The 23529-nt window shown below is 44.1% G+C and overlaps 1 protein-coding gene across 6 annotated transcripts in view; it reads right to left on the reverse strand.

Annotated features, from left to right (window-relative positions):
* cux2b (cut-like homeobox 2b) overlaps window positions 1–22201 on the reverse strand; it is a 438718-nt gene extending 416517 nt beyond the window's left edge. For 2 of the 6 annotated variants that reach the window (XM_038787654.1, XM_038787739.1), the window contains exon 1: window positions 21645–22199. In XM_038787654.1, the coding sequence (XP_038643582.1) occupies window positions 21645–21707 (63 nt within the window). In that variant the 5' untranslated portion in view covers window positions 21708–22199. Of the gene's footprint in view, window positions 1–19850; window positions 19941–19986; window positions 20095–20117; window positions 20585–21644 lie in introns of those variants that run through there. The other 4 variants (XM_038787705.1, XM_038787773.1, XM_038787823.1 and 1 more) reach the window with 4 other exon arrangements.
* Window positions 22202–23529: the final 1328 nt, after the last annotated feature.

Below are 23529 nucleotides of genomic sequence, written 5' to 3' on the forward strand. Positions count from 1 at the left end.
GACACTGACCCAGAGCCCAGATCGAACCTGGGACCTCTGCGCAGCAATGCTAACCACTGCGCCACCGTGCTACCCCCCATTCAGTCGCTTCTCAATACCAATTGGAGTGAGTGGAATTAACTGAACATTGGCAAACCTTGCACCTGGTGAAACACCGAGATGGGTCATCCACTGGTTGAAGCTGGTTGCAAACACTTCAGTCTGGTCTTTCGCAATGACTGGCTGGCTGGCTGTCATCCCTCTCGCAAAGAAAATCATGATAGAAAAGAAAAATGGCCCGAGAGATCATCTTTTCTTTCTCCACCTTCCTAAGAAAATAAATCTTTACAATGCTGTAAATACAGTGGGAGAATGCGGCACATCACAAAGGGTCCACAAATTTAGCACAACGATACAATAACTTAATTATTTTTCACTTATCTAAAGCAAAAATAGTAGGCTTTGCTATTAGAATGCTACGGGCAGGATTTTCCTCCCCCCTCCACTATATGTGCTGCAGTGGCGGAGGGCGTCCTGCTATTAGTTGACTGTTGGGTCTTCTGGCCCCGCCATTGTCAACAGGGGTTTCCCGTTTAACGCACCCCTCGACATTGGGAACCATCAGCGGGACCATAAGATCCCACCGATGTGAACAGCCAGAAAATCCCAGCAATCAAGTTCTAAATCTACTGACCGTTTGCTTCAGCATTTGAAATCATGTTTTGGGATCACATTATGGGACAGTTACCACAGTTTGCAACTTCATAGGCCAGAAAATAAACCCAAGTCAGTGCTGTTCATTTTATTATGCATCCCCCATTTGACTCCACCCAAACGATCACAAGCTTACGTCCACACCAATTTTTGTTTCAAGCTTTAGGATCCTGGAGATGAATTCCCGCAATCGAGTACACGCCCCCTAGAGGACAACGTGCAACCTGCCAGAAAACTGTGCGCCAGATTGTTCACCACTGCAATCATGACCATTTTACCAACTATCCCTGGAACCCAAGAACCACTCCTAGCCTTTTTTGGGCACGAAGGACAATTTATCATGGCCAATCCACCTAACCTGCACATCTTTGGATTGTGGGAGGAAACCGGAGCACCCAGAGGAAATCCGCGAAGACACGGGGAGAAATAGCAGACTCCGCACGGACAGTGACCCAGCGGGGAATCACAGGGTCTATAGGAAGTATTATGTTCAGTTCTGATCATCACATTACAATCAAAAAACTAAATCCAGACACTGAAATGGATTCAAAGGGAGCAAGATAATAACAAGATAATAATAATAATACTAATACGTAGAGCTGTGAGAAAAATTTAGAATATGTCAAGTTTGCAATTCAAAACGGTGGTGGTGGCGAAGGGATCGCATCAAGGTACAAAGAAGTATTAAATGGCACAACTAAGATGAAATGGTACAGATAACCTGTTTGAATATCTTATTTGATATCTATTCCTTTCCCTAATTGCACTTCTGTACCATCTTTGAATGTTTTTTCTATCTTAAAGGCACTATATAAATGCAAGTTGTTGTTGTCACAGATATAATACAGCATGATAAGCAAGGATTGGAAAATATTGAAGGGGTAAACTTGTAATTTCTTTATTCGAAGTGCAACAAACATTTGGATAGGCTAAAGAGAACAACTACACGGCCATTCAAGTTACCGTGGATTTTTTAAGATGAGAAAGATATTGAAGAGATTAGCTTTGATGGGCTGAATGATCTTTTCAAAGTACTCTTGGATATCTTTGAAAGGAAAATGGCAACAAAACTTATGATTATCATGTTGACAGAGACTCTAAATAAGGGAATCCATGTCAGCGAAACAACATTTGAGGTGTAATTCATTCTGAATTTGGGTTTAGGTAAGGCATCCATTGTTCCAACCCGCTCAGCCTCCCAAATCTTAGTAAGCAGGACTGCAAAATCTTTCTCTACCACTGATGAAAACTTTTATAAATTAGATGTTGCTCACCCATTTACCTTTTGAAAAAGAAAGCTTGCTAACGTAGCACAATCAAGCAATTGGATAATTTAGACAATTAAGTAGTTTTTCACTGCTTTGAAACAGTTTTTCAAACGAGCACCTGGCATAGTATTGGTCATGGTCTAGGTGCAGAGAAATATCACTGGCCCAGATTTTGTGGTCAGTCAAAGATGCTGCCCATAAAGATCTGTTGTCTCCTGACAATAATGCAAAATTTGTGTAAAGTCAAGCGTGCAGCAGCTGTGATGATGTGAAGCAAATTGCAATCAGGAAGTTAAGGGAGGCACGGTCACAGTGGTTAGCACTGTTGCTTCACAGCTCCAGGTTCGATTTCCGTCTTGGGTCACTGCTTGTGCAGAGTCTGCATGTTTTCCCCCGTGTCTGCGTGGGTTTCCTCCGGGTGCTCCAGTTTCCTCCCACAGTCCAAAGATGTGCAGGTTAGGTGGATTGCCATACTAAATTGCACTTAGTATCCAAAAAAGGCTAGGTGGGGTTACAGGGGTAGGGTGGATGTGCAGGTTTAAGTAGGGTGCTCTTTCCGAGGGTCGTTGCAGACTTGATGGGCCGAATGGCCACCTTCTGCACTGTAAATTCTATGATTCGATAAATTCTATGAAAAGCACATAATATGCTTCACTGTTCATGTAAATTTTAGCTAACCAAATAAATTATGATTGGATTAAGATATAAACTAAAATAAAAATGATTTTCAAAACAAAAGTGGATTTTCAATTGAACTGTTGAGGATATTTAGCAGTGATTATGAAGTTTCTACACCATTGAAAAACTCAGTTACACGTCATTTAGCACGGTGTAACTTTTTCCAAGGGCTTTTTTCAGGAAAACAAACAGTGCCAGAATGAAAGTTTGCTTCAATTTGATTGATTTCCATCAACTTGACTGATTTTCATTGATTGCAGCCAAGAGGGTGTCTCAACAGGGTGCACCCTCTGGAGTAGTGTAGAATCACACTGCTCAACTTCTGCGCGTGCGTGGATTCCAGAAGTTTCTGTCAGTTTCAGGAAAGCTTTGCCATCATTACAAAGAACAATACAGCACAGGAACAGGCCCTTTGGCCCTCCAAGCCTGTACTGGTCTTGATATCACCCTTGGCCAAAACCCTCAGCACTTCCTTGTGCCATATCCCTCTATATCTATCCATTTATTTGTTGAGATGCCTTTTGAACACCTTTAATGTATCTGCTTCCACAACTTCCCCTGGCAACGTGTTCTAGGCACTCACCACCCTTTGTATAAAAAAACCTGCCTCATGTCTCCTCTAAACTTTACCCCACGGACCTTAAACCTATGCCCTCTGGTGACTGACCCCTCTACCGTGCGAAAGAGTACCTGCCCATCCATGCCCCTCAATTTTCTTGTAGACCTCTATCAGGTCACCCTTCAACCTCCGTCGTCGAGTCTATTCAGCCTCTCCACATAGCTAAAACCTTCCAGACCAGGCAACATTCTGGTATTCCTCCTCTGCAGCCTCTCCAAAACCTTCATGTCCTTCTGGTAATGTGGCAGCCAGAAGTGTGCGCATTATTCCAAGTGTGGCCTTACCAAGGTTCTATGCAACTGTAGCATGACTTGCCAGTTTGTATACTCAATGACCCATCCAATGAAGGCAAGCATTCCGTATGCTTTCTTGACTACCTTGTCCACTTGTGTTGGCACTTTCAAAGATCTGTGGATCCAGATCTGCATGCCCGGATCTCTCGGATTTTCTGTATTCTAAGAGTTTTGCCAATTGCTGTATATTTCCCCTCCATGTCAGACCTACCAAAATGCATTAGCTCACAGTTGTCTGGATTAAACTCCATTTGCCATTTCTCTGCCCAAGTCTCCAACCTATCTATGTCCCGCTGTATCCTCTGACAATCCTCAACACTATCTGCCACTCCACCAACCTTGATGTCATCCGTGAACTTACTAATTCAACCAGTTACTTTTCCTCCAAATCGTTTATATATACGACAAACAGAGCCGCTGCATAGATCCCTGTGAAATACCCCTAGTCACAACTTTCCATTCAGAAAAACACCCTTCCACTGCTACCCTTTGCTATCTGTGACCAAGCCAGTTCTGTATCCATCTTGCCACCTGTCCTCTGATCCCATGTGACGTCACCTTTTGTACCAGTCTGCCATGAGGCTTCTCATCAAAGGCTTTACTGAAGTCCACATAAACAACATCCACCACCCTCCCCTCATCAATCATCTTTGTCACCTCCTCAACAAACTCGATCAAGTTACTGAGGCACAGCCTCCCCTTCACAAAACCATGCTCTCTATCGCTAATGAGTCAATTTGTTTCCAACTGGGCACAAATCCTGTCCCTGAAAATTCTCTCCAATAAATCACTTACTACCAACGTGAGGCTCACCAGCCCATCCCTTCTAACTTTCTTAAACAACGGTACCACATTAGCTATTCTCCAATCCTTTTTACATTGCAAAGTCCAGGCCATTATTTTAATGAAAAAGGATAGATCTCTACCACTATGAATAGTGATTTTCTTTCTTCTATTTTATAACTTTAAAGTGCCCAATTCATTTTTTTTCCAATTAAGGGGCAATTTAGCGTGGCAAATCTACCTCCGCTGCACATCTTTAGTTTGTGGGGGTGATATCCACGCAGACATGGGGAGAATGTACAAACTCTACACAGACAGTGACCCAGAGCCAGGATCAAATCGGGTCCTCGGTGCTGTGAGGCAGCAGTGCTAACCACTGTGCCACCGTGCTGTCCCTGAATACAGTGATTTCGAATATCCTCAAGAATGATTTATTTGAACACCAGGTGACAATACAATTGCTACCAATTACCAAGTATTTGATTCCAATTCTTCCTATACTCAAGGTGAACGCAAGATATTTCTACATTAAAGCAGGTAATGAGAAAGCAGAGGAACTTAATATTCAGCAATCCACAAAATAGAAACATTCTGCGAGAGTGGAGAGGTGGACTTTGGGAACAGTACATAAAAATATACAGAAAAAGGCACATCAGGAGTGGAAGAGGCGTCTGGAAATGAGAATAGTTAAAAAAAAACAACCAGAATAATAAGCATTTCCCAATGCAACAAGTTTAATCAAAATGAGATCTTCAAAAGATAAAAGTGGTGGTGAACTCGAGTGGTTAAAAGAAAGTTAATCTACTAAATATTTTCTCAAGTATTCCACTAGAGGATAACATGATCTCCAATTATTATGATATAAAACTGTGGAAAATTCTCAGATCAATTTGGCAGAGGTACTAGACAAGTTAGAAGGACTGAAGACAAATCCTTTGGGCCAGATAGTAATACTTAAGCATGTGAAAGGTCACCTGGGAGGAGATATTCACTGCCATGGACATAGTAATTTAAAAGCTATGGACTGGCGAGTTACCACTAACCCTATTAGGGTTAGGGTTAACCCTAGGTAGGTCCATGCATTAAAAAGGAAAATAAATACTTTCTATGCAACTGTAAACCTACAACCCAACTTCTAAATATTTGCATAGCAATAAGAAGGAACAACCAACAAGGGGGAAAAGGGCATTTCTGATCAGCCTCTAACTTTGGGAGCCTGAAAAATAAAACGAGCAATGCAAATCATTATGCAAGGACGAGGATGAGCCGACTCTTTGAAGGAGTAGAAGATGTGTGTGAACGTTGCGGGGGGCCCCGCAAACCACGTTCATATGTTTTGGTCCTGTCCAAAGCTGGAGGATTCCTGGAAGGAGGTGTTTAGGGTAATCTCTAAAATGGTGCACGTGAAACTGGACCCGGGCCCTCGGGGGGCCATATTTGGGGTGTCGGACCAGCCGAGGTTGGAAACGGGTGCGGAGGCAGATGTTGTAGCCTTCGCCTCGTTGATCACCTGAAGGAAATGAGAATAGTTAAGAAACCAACCAGGATAATAAGCATTTCCCAATGCAATGTTGGGATGGAGATCAACCCCTCCACCCTATGCCCTGGTGTGGCTGGGGGACCTGTTGGAATTCTTGACTCTTGAGAAGGTCAAGTTTAAACTGAGAGGAAGGATGGAGGGGTTCTACAATTCATGGGCGTTATTCATTATACACTTTTGAAAATTGGATTACATCAAACATTGGGGGGGGGGGGTCCGTATGTGGTAATGGTAACCATGGGTGATTCCTTATTCCTTTTTGTTATTTGTTTATGTTAACATGCAGGCTGCTGTTTGGGGGTTTGGTGGGAGGATGGGATTGTTGTTGTTGATATGGGGATTGACTACATTCGTTACTGATTATTGTTCATTGTTGGTGGGTGTAAATTTGTGAGAAAATGTGAAAAAGGAGGAGAATAAAAAATTTTTTTTTTTTTTTTAAAGTAATTCATTATGAAATTATTTAGACTTCCAGAATTTCTGGACAGGTCCACATGAACACTTTAAGATCAGTACAATATTAGTATGATTATAAAAAAGTAATGATATACCACTCTCCACGCCCTGCCTTGGGCTCCCAACCATAGCACCCCAGTAATACAAATTATTTCTGCCTTCAGTACCATGGACTGTTTCAATGCAAAAATGTGTTTCTTGGCATCAGACCACAATTTGCTTTCTGTATTCTGTACTGATTTTTATGAATCTGTAATACCAATGGATTTTATTCTGTAACCAGAGTTTAAAATTAAGTGGTTCAGTTTTGACTTGTTGGGCAATTAGCAGTCAAGATAGGACGGCACGATGGTGCAGTGGTTAGCCCTGTTGCCTCACAGCGCCGAGGACCAGGGTTCGATCCCGGCCCCGGGTCAATGTCTGTGTGGAGTTTGCGTGGATCTCACCCCCACAGCCCAAAAAGATGTGCAGGGTAGGTGAATTGGCCAAGCTGAATTGCCCCTTAATTGGGAAAAAGAATTGGGTACTCTAAATTTATTTTTTAAAGCAGTCAAGATAGTTGGGGAAACATGAAAAACAGATGTTCGAGAAGCAACAAACTTGTTTTATTGTTTTATGATAGAGCTCAATAGAGTTGAGCTGAAGCGGTTTTAATCGTCAAAATATGATTAGGTGTAAACAAACCATGCATGTTTTAATTGATCTGTCCCGAAGGCTTTCAGTCATAAGAACATAAGAACTAGGAGCAGGAAACTATCTATCTTTACCTTAAAAACATTTAATGAAGGAGCCTCAACTGCTTCACTGGGCAAGGAATTCCATAGATTCACAACCCTTTGGGTGAAGAAGTTCCTCCTAAACTCAGTCCTAAATCTACTTCCCCTTATTTTGAGGCTCTGCCCCCAGTTCTGCTTTCACCCGCCAGTGGAAACAACTTGCCCGGATCTATCCATTCTCTGACATTATGATAAGAAGTGATCTAAACTGTTGATTTTAAGAGCCTTAGTGGGCTTGGGTTAAGATATATTAACAAGAGAATGTTATTATTTGGGGCTCCTCTGAACCTGGAAGGAAATGTGCATTTGTTTGTGGTGGAATGTAAACTTTTGGAGTTTCTGACCCATGAAGCAGGAGATGTTGCAAAGGTGGGGTGACAGGAGGTGAATCTCATCCAATAGGAGTGAATGTGAACCATCTCCAAAAAGGGAAGGAGGAATGGGAGACTGAGGGATAGAAGTTGAGAAATCATAATTTTTGTGAGCACAGGTGTTACCATGGCTTCCGGGATATGATTGTCCTGGACACAGTTTGACATCTCTTCAAATGCAAAGAAGAGAGACATTGCCTGTGCTGAGAACACCAAGATCTCCTGGGATCTTGAGAGATGAGAAACTTCTATGGTGTTTTCACTGCTTTTTGTTAAGTATATGTAAAATCTTAATCTTGATTCATAAATACTAGTTATCGGTACCTTGTAGGTGAATTGGCCAAGCTGAACCAAGTACAACTGAGGACCTTAGTGTCCGAAATAAAAAATTCAGGCCTTAAGAGTTTGTTTTAATTAGAAGGGTTTTAGAACTTAAAACCCTAAACCTTACACCTTGACATTATATTGATACTGTTATTATCATTATATTGACACGGTTAGGAGGCCCCCTTTCATTTGTCACTTTTTCAGGTTGTAAGAAACAATTTTTCCGACCAGAAAGAAATATGGCCTCACACTTGGTAAAAAAAAATGCTTTAAAAAATGCAGTGAAGGGTATAGCACTGGATGACAATCAATATTAAGCGGCACCATTTAGAAGAGCAATCCTCAGTAATGGAAAGGAGTGAAGTGGCACTACGCTCAATCACTGTCCAATCTCTCTCGCTTGATTCACATGGATACTGAAACCAAACTGAAGACCATTAAATATGCAGTTGACAATACACTAGGGATCATTTATGCAAATAGGCAGACAGTAGACAGCTAGAAATGAAATGCTGGCCAATGAATCTTTTACTTCTTTGGCGACTATATGGCGATAAATGATTGCTAATTATACTTACACATGAAGTGCTTTTACCTGTATTGCAAGAATACTAAACTTAGTGCATGTCACCATGGCCACCTCGGTGACTAGTCAGCAATTTCTATCAGTTAACACTAGATTAAGTGAATGATCCAGAGGTTTCTTAGCCAAATGGGTCTTAAAGGAAATGTGCTGGATAGACTCAGTTCAGTCGTTTTTGGTTGTTGAGGGACAAAAATTCACAACACTAAACTATCCTAAAAGCAGAGAGTGAACTAGTATTCCTAGCTACAGGTAGGTCATGTGGGGAACACAGAAAACCACACTAAGTACCATAGGTGGGGAGATACGATGGCGCAGTGGGTTAGCCCTGCTGCCTCATGGCGCCGAGGTCCCAGGTTTGATCCTGGCCCTGGGTCACTGTCTGTGTGGAATTTGCACATTCTCCATGTGTCTGTGTGGGTTTTGCCCCCACAACCCAAAGATTAGCAGGTAGGTGGATTGGCCACGCTAAATTGCCCCTTAGTTGGAAAAAGAAATGAATTGGGTACTTTAAATTTATAAAAAGAAAAAAAAAGGTGGGGAGATTCTTCAGGCAATGGAGTGAAGTTATATTGATTAAGGGAACTGTATTCTGAATCATACTGCACTTTAAGGCATGCGGAGGCAGACACTGGACAAGAAGTGAGTAAGTATCCCTCCCAGCAATAACCTCATTCATCTTCATCATCTCAACATTTGCCAAAATAGGGCAGCACGGCGGTGTAGTGGTTAGCACTGCTGCCTCACGGCACCGAGGACCCGGATCAGTCCCGGCCCCGGGTCACTGGCTGTGTGGAGTTTGAACATTCTGCCCGTGTCTGCGTGGGTCTCACCCCCACAACCCAAAAAAGTTTGCAACGTAGGTGGATTGGCCACGCTAAATTGCCCCTTAATTGGGGAAAAAAAGAATGGAGTATTCTAAAAAAAAAATTTTTTTTTTTTTTAAACATTTGCCAAAATAGACAAACTAACCAGCAACCGAAAGGAAAGTTTACTTAAATGGTTTTTCAACATATCGGAGAAAGTCAGAGGCTGTTAATGAATCACAGCAAAGTGGTTTTGTTTTTAATTCTAATTGTGAATTATGCAGTCCACTTTTCTCATGAGTTGAAGAGAATCTCCATTGGTGGCATGGTGCATCTGGTGCGAGGAAATGATATTCAGAATTTTGAGCACACAAGCCAATTCTCAAATCTGGCCCATGCCATCATGGGAACATTTCACAAGAAAAATAAATTATTTCAGTAATTCTTGGAATAAATTGCAGTTATTTACACCTGAAGTGCTATCCTCCTTCACCACCATCATAAAGTTATCACATTCCAGGATGATATAAAAGATCTCACAATGAACACATCACAATCCTTTCTTCAAAGGAGCTGGTAAATCAATCGCTAAAACAACAAGGCAATATTTTGCTTATCTGTGTCTCGTTCAGTCACCTCAGTTGTCCATCCATGTAGAATACTACACGGTGATAGTTAGAAATCTCATCAAAGCATGTATGACAAAATTAATTCACATCAGATCCATGTTTTGACAACAATATACAGGAACCAGAGTTAGAATTTTAAAATGAGTGCGGAGTGAAGCCCTTCGCAGAGTGAAGCACTTCGCCCTCATGCGCGAAGCTTGGTTTCATCTAACTGAAGGTCGTTTTTAGGGTGCACCTGACCAAGTCCAGAATGAGTCACTTGTTTTTTTTTGGGCGGAGGACTGGTGCGAGCACTGTTCTGGATGTGCAGCTAACTACGGGCACATGTCCAGGTTTTACTCCAAGCTCATGGGCTTTTGGGTCTCCTTCTTTTGCACCATGTTGGCGATTCTGAAGATTGAGCTGGAGCCCTGTCCTTTAGTGGCCATATTTGAGGTGTCAGACTCGCCAGAACTGCAGACAGGCACGAGGGACGATGTCCTGGCCTTCACCTTGCTGATTGCCCGGAGCAGAGTACTGCTGGGGTGGGGGCCTCCATCTCCGTCCAGTGCCTCGTGTGTGGCTGGGAGATCTGATGGAGTTCCTGTACCTCGAGAAAGTGAAGTACATCGTGAGGGGAGCAACGGAAGGGTTCTATAACAGATGGCAGCCTTTTATTGTTTATTTCAAGGAATCGGTCGCGGTTATTTGTTAAGGGTGGGGGGAGGGGCGGATTTCAATTTTGTGAGGGGTTGTCTATTTTTTTATGGCTGATGTATGTAAATTTTATTATTTTCTCTATTTTGTATTTTATAACATTGAAAAGTGTTAATAAAAATATTTCAAAATAATTTTAAAACAAACTCAAAGATCCAGACACTTGGATGACTCAGGGAACTAATCTAGTGAGCAGCTCAAATTCAAACAAGGCAGCAAGCTCGCATGTTTGATCCCTAATCTGTGCTCTTAGTTGATCTCAGCAAGGGAAGCATTTGCGATGATAAAGTTGGCTTCGGTTAAGAAAGGAAGGTGGGGGAAATGGAAATATCTTGGGTGGATTCCTGCGCGTTTAGTGGCCCTGCTGGAGGTATATGTGTGGACACTGGGTGATGACTGCATTGAGCTGTGTTTCCTCTTTCAGAACTGCCCTCTCAGAAGAATACTCTTCTAAAACTTGATGATAAAGTTAAACATAAATAAGAGCCACTTGGGCTTCTCCACTTTATCACCAGTGTAGGGGTGTTTCCAAAGGCGGAGTATTGGGCTACGTGGGGTTCGTCCCTCCTAGTTACAACTCAGCTGAACACACAGATTGCAGACACACATCAACTCCAGTTAAGAGGGCTTTATTATTCCAAGCTAGGTTCATGAACGTGGGAGTGTGATCTGGACAAATGCCAAAATCACTCTGCCTGACACTAGTACAGACACCCCAATTATAAGGTTTTCCAAAAATCAATAGCCCACCCCAGTTGGACTTGATCCAATCCTTGGAGCTGTCAATTTTATATTGACCAATGAAGGTTACTCGAAGCAACAATGATGACAGTGATCAATTTAACCCCATCCTGTCACCTGTTGTTTACTAGGATACTGTGTCCATTATGAAGTTGTTTTTGTCCATTCCCATCCTACTCATTGCAGCCAGTTCCTTTCCACTTCGTCCAGGGGCAGGATTCCAAAGTTGGTTCCTCTTTACACCATGGATTTTCTGAGACAGGATATTGGGCACACTGATAAGAACTGTTTACTGGGCTGACTATGTTATTGCTGACCACACTATATCTGCCTAATCCAGTTTGTCTCAAAATACATGTTTAATAGTTAATAATGATTACTAGGTATACTTTCTATGATTAGTCTCAATCCTTAATAAACTAACTTCATGTAGAACTATTCTAGTGTTATGAAAGAGAAAATGCTGGAAAATCTCAGCAGGTCTGGCAGCATCAGTGGGGAGAGAAAAGAGCTAACATTTTGAGTCCGATTACGCTTTGTCAAAGCTTTGTGCTTTGACAAAGTCATCAGACTTGAAACATTAGCTCTATCCTCTCCCTATAGATGCTGCCAGACCTGCTGAGATTTTCCAGCATTTTCTCTTTTATTTCAGATTCAGCATCCGCAGTAATTTGCTTTTGTTCGAGTGTTATCCTAGCTATCCGGTTTTAAGGGATCTCATCTCAGGACACCCCGCATCAACCAGGAAGAATTCACAGCTACACAGAAGAGATGGGTGATGAAAAAAATAAACATGCAAGTAAAAAAAAGTATTCAAGTGGTCCAATTCACAGACAACCTTCTAGGTGCAAGCCATGGTTCAGTTGTCGTGTCTCTCCTGAGTCTGTAGTTGTGCGTTTGAGCACAACGTCAGGCACTGGAACACATGATCCAGGTTTACACTACACTACTGAGACAGTGCTGAACTCTCAAAAGGTGCTGTCCTTAAAGTGAAGTACCATCTGTCCGCTCAGCATGTAAAAGATCATCATATTACACTATTCTAAAAGCAGAGATGGTCTTCCATTGGTCCTTGTCAACGTTATCCCTCAAATAATCAGATCCTTTTCAGGAGTTTGTTATTTTTATTGGTGTTTGCGAGATTTGCACTTCTTTCATTACTACAATGCTTGAACCTTTGGGATGTCTTTGAGAAGAGCTCGACGAATGCAAGTCCATTCCCTTGTTGCTCATTTCCTTCCCAACACCACAACCATGCAAAGATTACAAAACCAGGTCACACACAGACACATCTTATACTGCTGCAGTCCAGTGAGCCAAATCCAAACTTCTTTTGCGAGGTGATTTGACATTCCCCAAAAAAACTCAACAAACCTACATGCATTAAAAACAGCTGTTTTATACACACTGCAGCATGCTTAAACTTTAATTAGATTCAGTTTAATCATTCAACAGACATTATTGCCCCTCATTTCTGTAATACATATTTAGTTAATATAAATAACATAAAATTTAAAGTCTTATTTTGAAATTGTCCTTTCATTACACAAATGATTAAACAGAAAGCATTGACATCAACATAAATCCTCTTCCACGAGATCTTCCTTTACCTCGACCGAGGATTTCCTCTAAATATGGTTGACAGGGCCCGTGGCTGTATCCATTCCTTTTCGTGCCCTTCTGCTCCCACTCCTTCCCCCCTCTCTCACAACCACAACAAGGCTCCCCTTGTTCTCACCTTCCATCCACCAGCATTTGTATTCAACCAATTTTTGTCATCCGCAGTATTTAGAATCATAGAATTTACAGTGCAGAAGGAGGCCATTCAGCCCATCGAATCTGCACCATCCCTTGGAAGAGCACCCCACTTAAGCCCACGCCTCCACCCTATCCCTTAACCCAGTAACCTCACCTAACCATTTGGACACAAAGGGGCACTTTAGCACCTTTTGGACACGAGGGTCAATCCACCTAACCTGCACTTCTTTGGACAGTGGGAGGAAACCCGAGTACCTGGAAGAAACCCATGCAGACACAGGAGAAAGTGCAAACTCCTTACAGACAGTTACTAGAGGTCGGAATTGAACCCGGATCCCTGGAGCTGTGAGGCAGCAGTGCTAACCACTGTGCCACCGTGTTACATCACCATCAAACACATCTTCCCTTCTCTGCATTCAGAAGGGACTATTCCCTCTGAAACTCTGGTCCACTCTTCAGTGACCCCTCACACCCTGCCCCTCCCCAAACACACACAGGAGGTGCCCTTTAACCTCCCCCCTTCTCACAATCCAAGGTCCTTCCAAGTGAAGCAACAATTTACTTGCCCTTCCTTCAACTTAGAGAGTAGTACCTAAAGTGAGTCCCCGCCCTACGGAATGGCAGCCCCTCACCCCCGGCCAAGACACCACAAAATACTCACTCTTGTCTAGATTTAGTTTGTAACCTGAGAAAGACCCAAACACTCAAAGCAGCTCCAATATTCCCCCTATCGACACACTCGGTTCCGACATGTATAACAGCAAGTCATCAGCATATAAGGAAACTCTATGCTCTATCCTCCCCCCCGCACTATTCCTTTCCATACCCCCAAACTTCTTAATGCGATGGCCAACGGCTCAATCACGAGTGCAAACAGCAGGGTGGACATAGGACATCCCTGCCTAGTCCCACGGTGGAGGGAAAAACATCTCGAGCTGATGTTGTTTGTGCGGACACTTGCCTTCGGCTGCTTATATAATAGCTTTACCCACTTCACAAATCTTGGTCCAATCCCAAACCGCTTCAGAACTGCCATCAAGTACCCCCATTCTACCCGGTCAAACACCTTATCAACATCCAATGTCACAACCTCCGTTTCCTTCCCTTCAGCCGGTGCCATAACGACATTCAATACCCTTCTAACGTTTGAAAAGAGCTGCCTCCCTCTCACGAACCCAGTCTGATCCTCATCTATCACCTTCGGGAGGCACTCCTCCAGCCTACCCGCCAGTACCTTTGCGTCCACATTCAGAAGTGATATGGGCCTATACGACCCACACACCGTTGGATCCTTATCTTTTTTAAGCAACAGTGAAATCGATGCCTGCCCCAAGGTTTGCGGCAGCACTCCCTTCCCTATCGCCTCCTCAAACATCCCCACAATCAGGGGTGCCAGCTTATCCTTGAATTTTTTATAATATTCCACCGGAAACCCATCCGGTCCTGCCACCTTCCCCGACTACATCCTCCCAATCGCATCTTTTATCTCGTGCTCCACTATTGCTCCTTCTAATGTAGCCCTGTCCCCCTCCCCTAACCTCGGGTACTCCAACCCATCTAGAAATTCCTGCATCGCCCTGTCTCCCTCAAGTGGCTCTGACCTGTACAAACTCTCATAAAATTCCTCAAAAACCTTGTTAATCAGACCCGGAGAGACCACCAACTTCCCTGCCCTATCCCTCACCTGAACAATTTCCCTTACCACTGCCTCCCTCCAGAGCTGACCTGCTAACATACCTTATCTCCATGTTCGTAAACTGCACCCATTGCTCGTCTCAGTTGGCGCACGGCCTTCCTGGTAGATAATCAGTCAAAGCTCGCCTGTAGTTCCTTCTTCTTTTCCAACTTCACTGGGTCCCCATCTTCTGCATAACTCCTATCTACCTCCAACCTCTCATCTATTACCCTCTGCCGCTCCAACCTCTCCTCTTTGTCCACCCTGGCCTTAAACATAATCACCTCACCTCTCACCAGAGCCTTTAGAGCCTCCCAGACAACTGCCTTCGACACCTCACCCGTACAGTTGAAATCTACATATTCCTCAACTACCTTTTCAATTTTCTCACAGAACCCTTGGTCTCCCAAAAGTCCCACATCTAATTTCCACCCCGGCCTCTGTGCTACCCTCTTCTCCAGTACCATATCCACAGATTGCGGAGCATGGTCTGACACTGCATTTGCTGAGTATTCCGACACCTTAACCCCAGCCAGCAAAGCCTTCCCCACCACAAAAAAGACCACCCGCGAGTATACCTTATGGACTTTTGAGAAAAACGAGTTCCCTCGGGTGCAGAAACCTCCAAGGGTCCACCGCTCCCATTTCCACCATTAGTCCAGCCAACACCTGTGTCCCCCCTGATGGGACCAGCGAGCGCAGCCGTGACCTGTCCAACCGTGGCTCCTGCACCAAGTTCCAGTCCCCCCCCCACAATCAGTTTGTGCGTGTCCAAATCGGGGATGGCCCCAAACACCTTCTTTGCGAATCCCACATCATCCCAATTGGGACCGTATACACTTAACAGCGCCGCTAATCTCCCCTCCAGCACTCCTGTCACTATCACATATCTACCGCCCTGATCTGCCACCACCTTCTCCATCTGGAAGGGTACCCTTTTGCTGACCAGCACCGCTACCCCTCGAGCCCTTCCGCCAAATCCAGAGTGAAACATTTGACTAACCCAGCCCTTTTTAAGTCTCACCTGGTCCTTCACCCTCAAGTGAGTCTCCTGCAGCATTGCCACATCGGCTTTCAAAGATGCGCAAGCACCCTTGACCTCTTGACCGGACCTCATAACCCCCTCACGTTCCACGTGACTATCCTAACTGGGGGTCTCTCACCCCTCCCACCCTTCTTATCCACCATCATCATACTACCAGGCCCTGACCCATGAGCCTGACCCGCCCCTATCCATTATTAACATCGAACCCCTTCCCCCTCCCAAAAACCCCCTCTACATTTCCTCTCGGAAAAACATCTCCCAGCATCAATCCCTTCCTACCCCCTCACTCACCTCATAGGCCCATTGAAACCTGCTAACCAGGCTACAATGTCTGCAGCCGTCCTCTCAACTCACCTCCGTTCACTAGCCGACTTTAGTTAGCAAGCATGGGTGGCTCCCCCCGTCAAGATATATCGTTCCCTCCCACCCAGTCCCAGAGAAAGAAAAAACAAAAACAACAATCCAACCCATACAATTCACTAAAATAAGATATAACCGTCGCAACACAGAACGCCAATCAACCCCAACCATTAACTTCAACTCTGTAACAACGTGAAGTGAAGTAAATTAGAATACACATCAGTAAAAAGAAAGTTGTAGCATTTATACATTTTCCAGCTGCTCAAACACAGTCCACAGTCATTCTTCCAGCTCCGCTCCTCACGTCCGTCCCAAGCCTTCTGCCCTCACGAACACCTCAACCACCTCCAAATACGTTACCCTCAGCTTCGCCGGGTACACCATATCAAATCACACTCCCTTTTTGAACAATGCCGCCTTCACTTGCCCGAACGCCACTCGCCTTTTTGCCAACTCCACCGTCAAGTCCTGGTAGATCCGAACTCCAGCACAGTCCCACTGCACCACGCGCTTCTGCTTCACCCAGCGCCTGTCCTTTTCATTTTTTAAACTTTAAAAACCTACATTTAGAGTACCCAATTCTATTTTATTCCAATTATGGGGCAATTTAGCGTGGCCGATCCACCTAACCTGCACATCTTTGGGTTATGGGGGCGGGTGACGCAGACACGAGGAGAATGTGCAAACTCCACACGGACAGTGACTCGGGACCGGGATCGAACCCGGATCTTCGGCACCATGAGGCAGCAGTGCCAACCACTGCGCCACCGTTTCACCTTCATTCTCAACTTGCTGTCATTTTTACTTTTTTTTCTCAAGCCTCCTGTTGTGTTCCGATGAAGCTCAACAAAAGAACAGCAGCTCATCTTTCAACCAAATCACTGGTCAGTTTACCAATTTTAGATCATGACCTCTAACCTCTAACCTTTCCGAATACAATGAAACGTCAACGACCTGACCATTAACTCGTTTCCTCTCTCCACGGATGCTGTCTGGACTTCAAAATTACAGAATTTTCTGTTTTTATAACAAATGCTCTGGTTGTTCTTTCTTGTGCAAGTTATTTTTAGACAGAGGAGGGAATGATCTTTAGTGCTGATGAATGGCGCATCTTTCCACTTCAGAGACCCAGAGATAGCATTAAGTGCTCTCAAGTCAGCTACAGCACTTTCTGATGCAGAATAAAGCTCCCTCTATTCTGTCTTAAATGTGTGCCTTGATCACAATTGGAAGAGTTTCTGGAATTTCCAAAATTTCCATTGTATGAAATGCTTTGCGACGTTTCGATTGTATTTTTTTTTAAAAGACAACCACTGACATACCAGTATGATACACTCATTTCCAATGTAATTTGTGTGGGCTTTCTGCCTGTCAATGTGGCACTAAATCAAGGGTGGTCCATGTCCGCATGATCGGAGCTGCAGCTACCAAATGTCATTTCACATAGGACCCTTATAAATGTAGCAAAGGTCGCAGAAATAAAGGACAAATTCTTTAATGCACTGCACCAACTGATGCGCCCTGTGGCGTAGTGGTATTGTCACTGGACTAGTCAACTAGAGACCCAGAGTAATGTTCTGGGGACCCAGGTTCAAATCCCGCCACTGCAGATGGTGAAATTTGAATTCAATAAAAATCAGGATTAAAAGTCTAATGATGACCATGAAATCATTGTCAATATCATTAAAAACCCATCTGGTGGGGCAGCACAGTGGCGTAGTGGTTAGCACTGCTGCCTTGTGGTGTTGAGGTCCCAGGTTCGATCCTGGCTCTGGGTCACTGTCAGCGTGGGGTTTGCACATTCGCCCCGTGTTCACGTGGGTTTCGCCTCCACAACCCAAAGATGGGCACGGTAGGTGGATTGGCCACGCTAAATTGCCCCTTAATTGGAAAAAATTAATTGGGTACTTTTTTTTTTAACACATATGGTTCACTAATGCCCTTCAGGGAAGGAAATCTCCCATCCTTACCTGGTCTGGCCTACATGTGACTCCAGACCCACAGAAATATGGTTGACTCTTAACTGCCCCCTCAAGGGCAATTAGGGATGGGCAATAGATGCTGGTCCAGCCAGTGACACCCACGTCCCATGTAAAAATGGAAATTTTAAATTTGAAGAAGAATCACATAAGATACATGGCACAGAAACAGGCCATTTGTTATCAAGTACATTCCCTCCAGAAATTGTGAATCCTCCCCTAACAAAGTTAATCAATAAAAAATAGATTTACAAGTTTTAATTTTCAAAGGAATCCCACATATACACGTTAATTGATCGAGTTTAGAGAGGAAGGTAGGAAAACTATCCCTCTCTCCAGACAATGGTAATCTGTCTCAGTGATGTCACAATTTCCCTTGTCAAATTGATCCCGCCAATCTCTACAGGCAAAGCTATTTCCTTTTCTGTATCCAACCTATATTCTAGCTCGTTGATCATTTATGTGGTAAACCATCAATCAACAGTCAAGGGAGTTGCAGAAAAGTTGAGACAAAAAAGAGCTATTTCCATTCACATCTCATCATTCACTGACTTTCCTGATCAATTAATACATTTTATCTGTTTAATTAAAACTGTGTAATTAGTCAATTAATATTTCTCTATGCATTTTTTTAAATGACCTAAAGTATTCTCAGTTCTACGGAGCTAAAAACCTTTGAAGAATCACAGTATCACCAGTAAAGGTGCAGATTGACTTAACAGCAAATGGCTCAATATGTTCCGTGTCACTGACAGTGATACTTCAGTAGCAAGTTACAACAGTTATTTTAAACCTTTACAAGGAAGATACTGAATGCCAAAGAAACCCCTGCTATTCAATGCGATTTCCAGATGCCAAGGAGTGTGAGACAGAGACCACCATTGTCCTGTTTCACGCCAAACGTCTTTGCGTAATTCAGAAAAATAAACATGTCAGGTGCACTTCTGTAGTTCGATCATGGTCCACATTTCTGGGCAAAATCTGCTGTGCTGCAAGATTGAAATATTGTCAATCAGCTTAGTCAAAACCATCAATCTTTACACCTTGGATAATGCATTTTTTTTTTTTTAAATACAGTATCTTGGGTCCTCACCAGAAACTCTGTTGGTAAAGATACTGACAGTGAAATCACATAGATCAGAAATGTTCCACGCTTTGTCCCTGATCTGTCCTGCATTAGCTGAACTGAACCAGCAACAAAGTTGGTTCAATATAATCAACTCAATATCTTTTGGCTAAGCAGAAGTTAAAAAAAAACAGCAGGGCTCCCACTCCAGATCATTACCCAGTAGCTCCTGTTAAAATGCGAGTCTGCCTGGACATCAGGTGAAGACAGGCTCAGATCTGACTGACATGCTGCAAATGGTCTAAATGCCTGTTGTCACTCACATTTGGGCTGGGGCATAAAGACTGTGTACCAGGAGCTGCCTGAAAGCTATAGAAGCATAGAGGGGAAACTGGGAGGATGGGAGAGAATAAGAAGGGTGAAAATCTTACAAATAAATAATTAGTAAATGAACCAATTTCGCCTTCATAAATAAGATAACTGTTCGGTTTTCAGAAAAATGATCAATGAGTTAAAAGTTAAAGAGCAGCAGCATTGTGCCCTTGGCTTTCGGTTCCTCAATAATAAATAATGATCTTCCTTCAAAATCATTAAAACACAAAAAAAATTGCTACAGCAACCCCCACCCCAATCAAAAGTAAAATAAACCTTTGTGAGAAAAATCTAAATAAAAGGACTTTACTGAAAGAGAGATTCGAAAATAGTTACTTGCAAATGAGTAGGCAGTTTGAGAGACAGACATTAAATGTTGCCATTCCCACTTTTCAAACGTCCTCACTCTTCACTTCCTAATCTGAGTTCAGGAAGGGAGGAAGGAGAGGTGACTGTTAACACAGACTCTAACCTATAATGCGGGTGGATGACGGCTGCACCAATCGTGCCAGTTCACCTGCTGTCTAGTTAAACAAAGTCGCTCCCCCAACTCGGCAGACATACGCAAGTTCAGACAAATGAATGAATTGTTGGGAAGCTTACAGGCTTCTCTCTCGCAGGGAGGGCAGCGGGCTGGCAAGGTCACCTTCTATCCCCTGTCGAGGGGCGGCGCCATCAGATCTGGCCTGGCCAAGGCGACACGACTGTTCACAGCTCAGAACGTCCCCAATATATAATCTCTTCTTAAAAAGAAAATCACAGTAACAAAGCAGCCGGGGATCAGAATCAGCAACCTGATAAAACATTTTTTTTTAAAAAGGCCACACGTCTCCATCCAGCGGCTCACTCCGAAAAGTCGTTTAGGACCATCCAAAATCCCATGTCAATGGGGTTCCAGGTATTCCCAGGGGTTGGGGGGACAAATCTCCCTCCCTTTCATCTCTATGAAGTGTTCTTGTCATTTCGCATGTTACAAAACATCAATCACACACAGCGCCGGTGTTTCAGAGCCCGAGCCTGGTTTACAAACATCAGGAAGTCAATACAATAACACCACCATCCCATTCCGCAGATACTTCCAAAATACCAGCAGCCCTGCAAAAGGCAATTAGCCGGCGTTAAACTGCATTGAGTGCGGCTCGAATTAGCCCCCCACACCCGCGGCTGGGGTACTTTATTTAAAGGGGAATGTACTCCAGCAACAACAACAAATTTAAATGATTGCTGCACGAACGGCTTTTAAGAAAAGATTATTTTCTAATCAATTTCCTCTTGGCGGTCACAGTACAGCCGGATTTTTGGGGGGGGAGGGAGGGAGGAAGAATAACTGTTTGGCCCGAGCATGTTCTTTTCTCACACACACACACAAAAATAAGGAGCGAAAACTTCTCTAATTAATCCGCCTCAGAAGTTTAAGATTAAAGTGAATGGAGCCGAGTGGAAACGTTAAAAAAGAGAAGTCCTGACAAACATAAGGAAGAAATAAAATGTGTTTTCTTTAAAGTTAATAAACATTTTAGGAATGGTTAAAAAGACGCCGGCCGACCTTGTATTTACCCCAAGAGCAAAAGACAACAACAAGAGGCTCAGCCGAGCCCAATTTCCAGCAGCCAGCGTGCCTGACTGAATGATCACCCTTTTGCAATGTGTGTGTTTGCAGCCCAGCTCAGGGGTTTGCAGCCCACATCGGAGGGTTTGCACCCCCCCCCCCCTAAAAAAATAAATAAAACAAAGCTACCTGCCCTGAACATAATAAAGTCAGAGCACCCCGCTAAACTGCATTAATGACTTGTACTTTTTAGCCTGCTGTGTGTGTGTGGAGGGAGCCTGTGTGCACAGACTGGCCGCTGTAAGTGGGCAGGGTGGCGGCGCGCGGTTCCAGCTTCCCTGCGCTGCTCTGCTGCCTGATCGATGATTGAACTGAACAAAGGCGGGGGATCAATTCCTAATACGTATCAATCGGGCAGCCGTGGCTTTGCTTCTGCATCGAGAGCGCCGCCGAAAAGCCGGGTTCAGCAGCCCCTCTCCTCCCCCCCTTCCCCCCCCCCCCCCCAGCCGGAGCCACTTTGCCCGCTCGGATTGCCAGGGGAGGGGTGGGGGGGAAGTGAAGGTGGAGGTTTTCTCACTAACCTGGAGCCGCCGTAGATCAAATTTCTTCCAATATTGAAACATCGATCCCACATTGGCGGCCATCTTGGGGGATATTGAAGTGATATTTTCTCTTTATTTTCTTTTCGGCTCCTGTAAATATCCGGCGTGGATTCCCGCTTCAACTGGCCACTTCAAAGAATACAGAGAGAGAGAGAGGAAAGGCGATTCACAACAAAGCTGGGGGACTGGGGGGAGGGGGGCAGGCTGCCCGCTCTTTGAGGTGATTTGTTTGGGGGGGTGTGGGTTTGAGTGGTAAAGTTTCCCGTTTGGTCCTTGTTGTTGTTGTTGAACGTCAGTTTTGCGCCGAGACTTGATTTTGATCAGATAATATCGCCGGCAAAGTGAACAATTAACAGGGTGGGCGGGCCGCGTAAATTCTTTGAGCAAATTACATACAGCATCTTTATACCCCCAATACGGCAACAGGAGGCTAGAACATTAAATATATATATGTCCACGTTACAGAACATATATGTCAAATTCCATTTTCTGATGTGTCGCTTTTCTGCCCTGAAGGGCCGCGTGTAGAAAATACACAGAATCGCGCTTTAATAGGTTAAATGGCAATACACAACTTTGTTTTGTGGGGTGGGAGGGGACATTTACACCACTTTTGGCCAATCCTGCAGTCTGGACACCACTTTTTTGTTTGAAGGGGGCGGGGAGGGGGGTTCAAAAGCCTTCACTCTATTCTTTGTTACTATTTCTGAACAATCATTGGAGCGACTGAGTGCACTGTTTAAATAACCCGCACTATTGGGGCGGAGGATTTTATTGCAGCGGGGGGGTTAATTCTCTCACAACTCTGACTAGCACCAAGGCTACAAGGCAGGAAGCAGCAAGAGTCCAGCCGGCGGCTCCAGCTCTCAGGATCCAACATACCAGATGGATTTCAGCAACTTTTACCCCCTACCCACCCGGGGGTGGTGGGATGTGACTTCTCGAGTTTGATTAAGTTTGCTGTCTGTTTTATTAACCATTTGTCTTCTTTCTCTAAGAAACCCAACGCAGTAAAACCACAGGACAATAAAGAGGCTTCCAGATGCTGGTCGTTACTGGTGTACGCTTCCCTTTCGTCCGACTTTGATGCAACTGCGGCGACATGAAAGGCTGCAAATTGCCTTCCGTTGCGCGACCGGCTTTTATCTGCAGCCCATGGTTATTTTACGGGGCCACCCACACGCTCCAGCTCGCTCAGGATGTTGAAGAGTCGAGTTTGACTCCCAATTATTTGTTGCGGCGCGAGTCCTATATTCCACACAGTAAAGTCCCGGCTGCCTGTCCAGCCAGCCAGGGACTGAGCGCAGCACTGCCGGCCTGCGTTGAGCTGAGGGGTGGAGGCTTTAGTGTTGGTGTGCAATGTTCGACTTGCACATGCGGGGATCCTAACCGATTCTTCACACTTTAGAAGGGCATTGGCAAGCGGGCCCAGCACAGGTATTCGTGGGCAAGAGCCACATTTGCTTCGCTGGAACATTTTTCAACTTCTATTTGACCTGATCTGAACACGAGTCTACTCTATATATGTGATACATTTTTAATGTAGCAAAAAAAAATTTGATCAATTTTTTTTTCCGGCGAGGCACAAGTGCCTTCAAAGGCACATTCAGAGACATCATACCATCATTATTGATGGTTAAAAACTATCATTTTAATCAACAATTCCATCAATATTCTATTGACAGATTAAGTGTTTCTGTACGTTTTGATCAGCTGCAATCAACCTGGGGGGGGGCGGGGGATTCGTTCCATGCAATTTCAAATCTGTAAAATAAGCAAATTAATCCCCATGTTCTGCAGGGTCTGGTGTGCACTGCACTAAAATACCCCTGCTGTACAGTGGACTTCACGTGGGTAAATATTG

Source organism: Scyliorhinus canicula, chromosome 1, assembly GCF_902713615.1.
Source record: "Scyliorhinus canicula chromosome 1, sScyCan1.1, whole genome shotgun sequence".
Classification (NCBI taxonomy): Eukaryota; Metazoa; Chordata; class Chondrichthyes; order Carcharhiniformes; family Scyliorhinidae; genus Scyliorhinus; species Scyliorhinus canicula.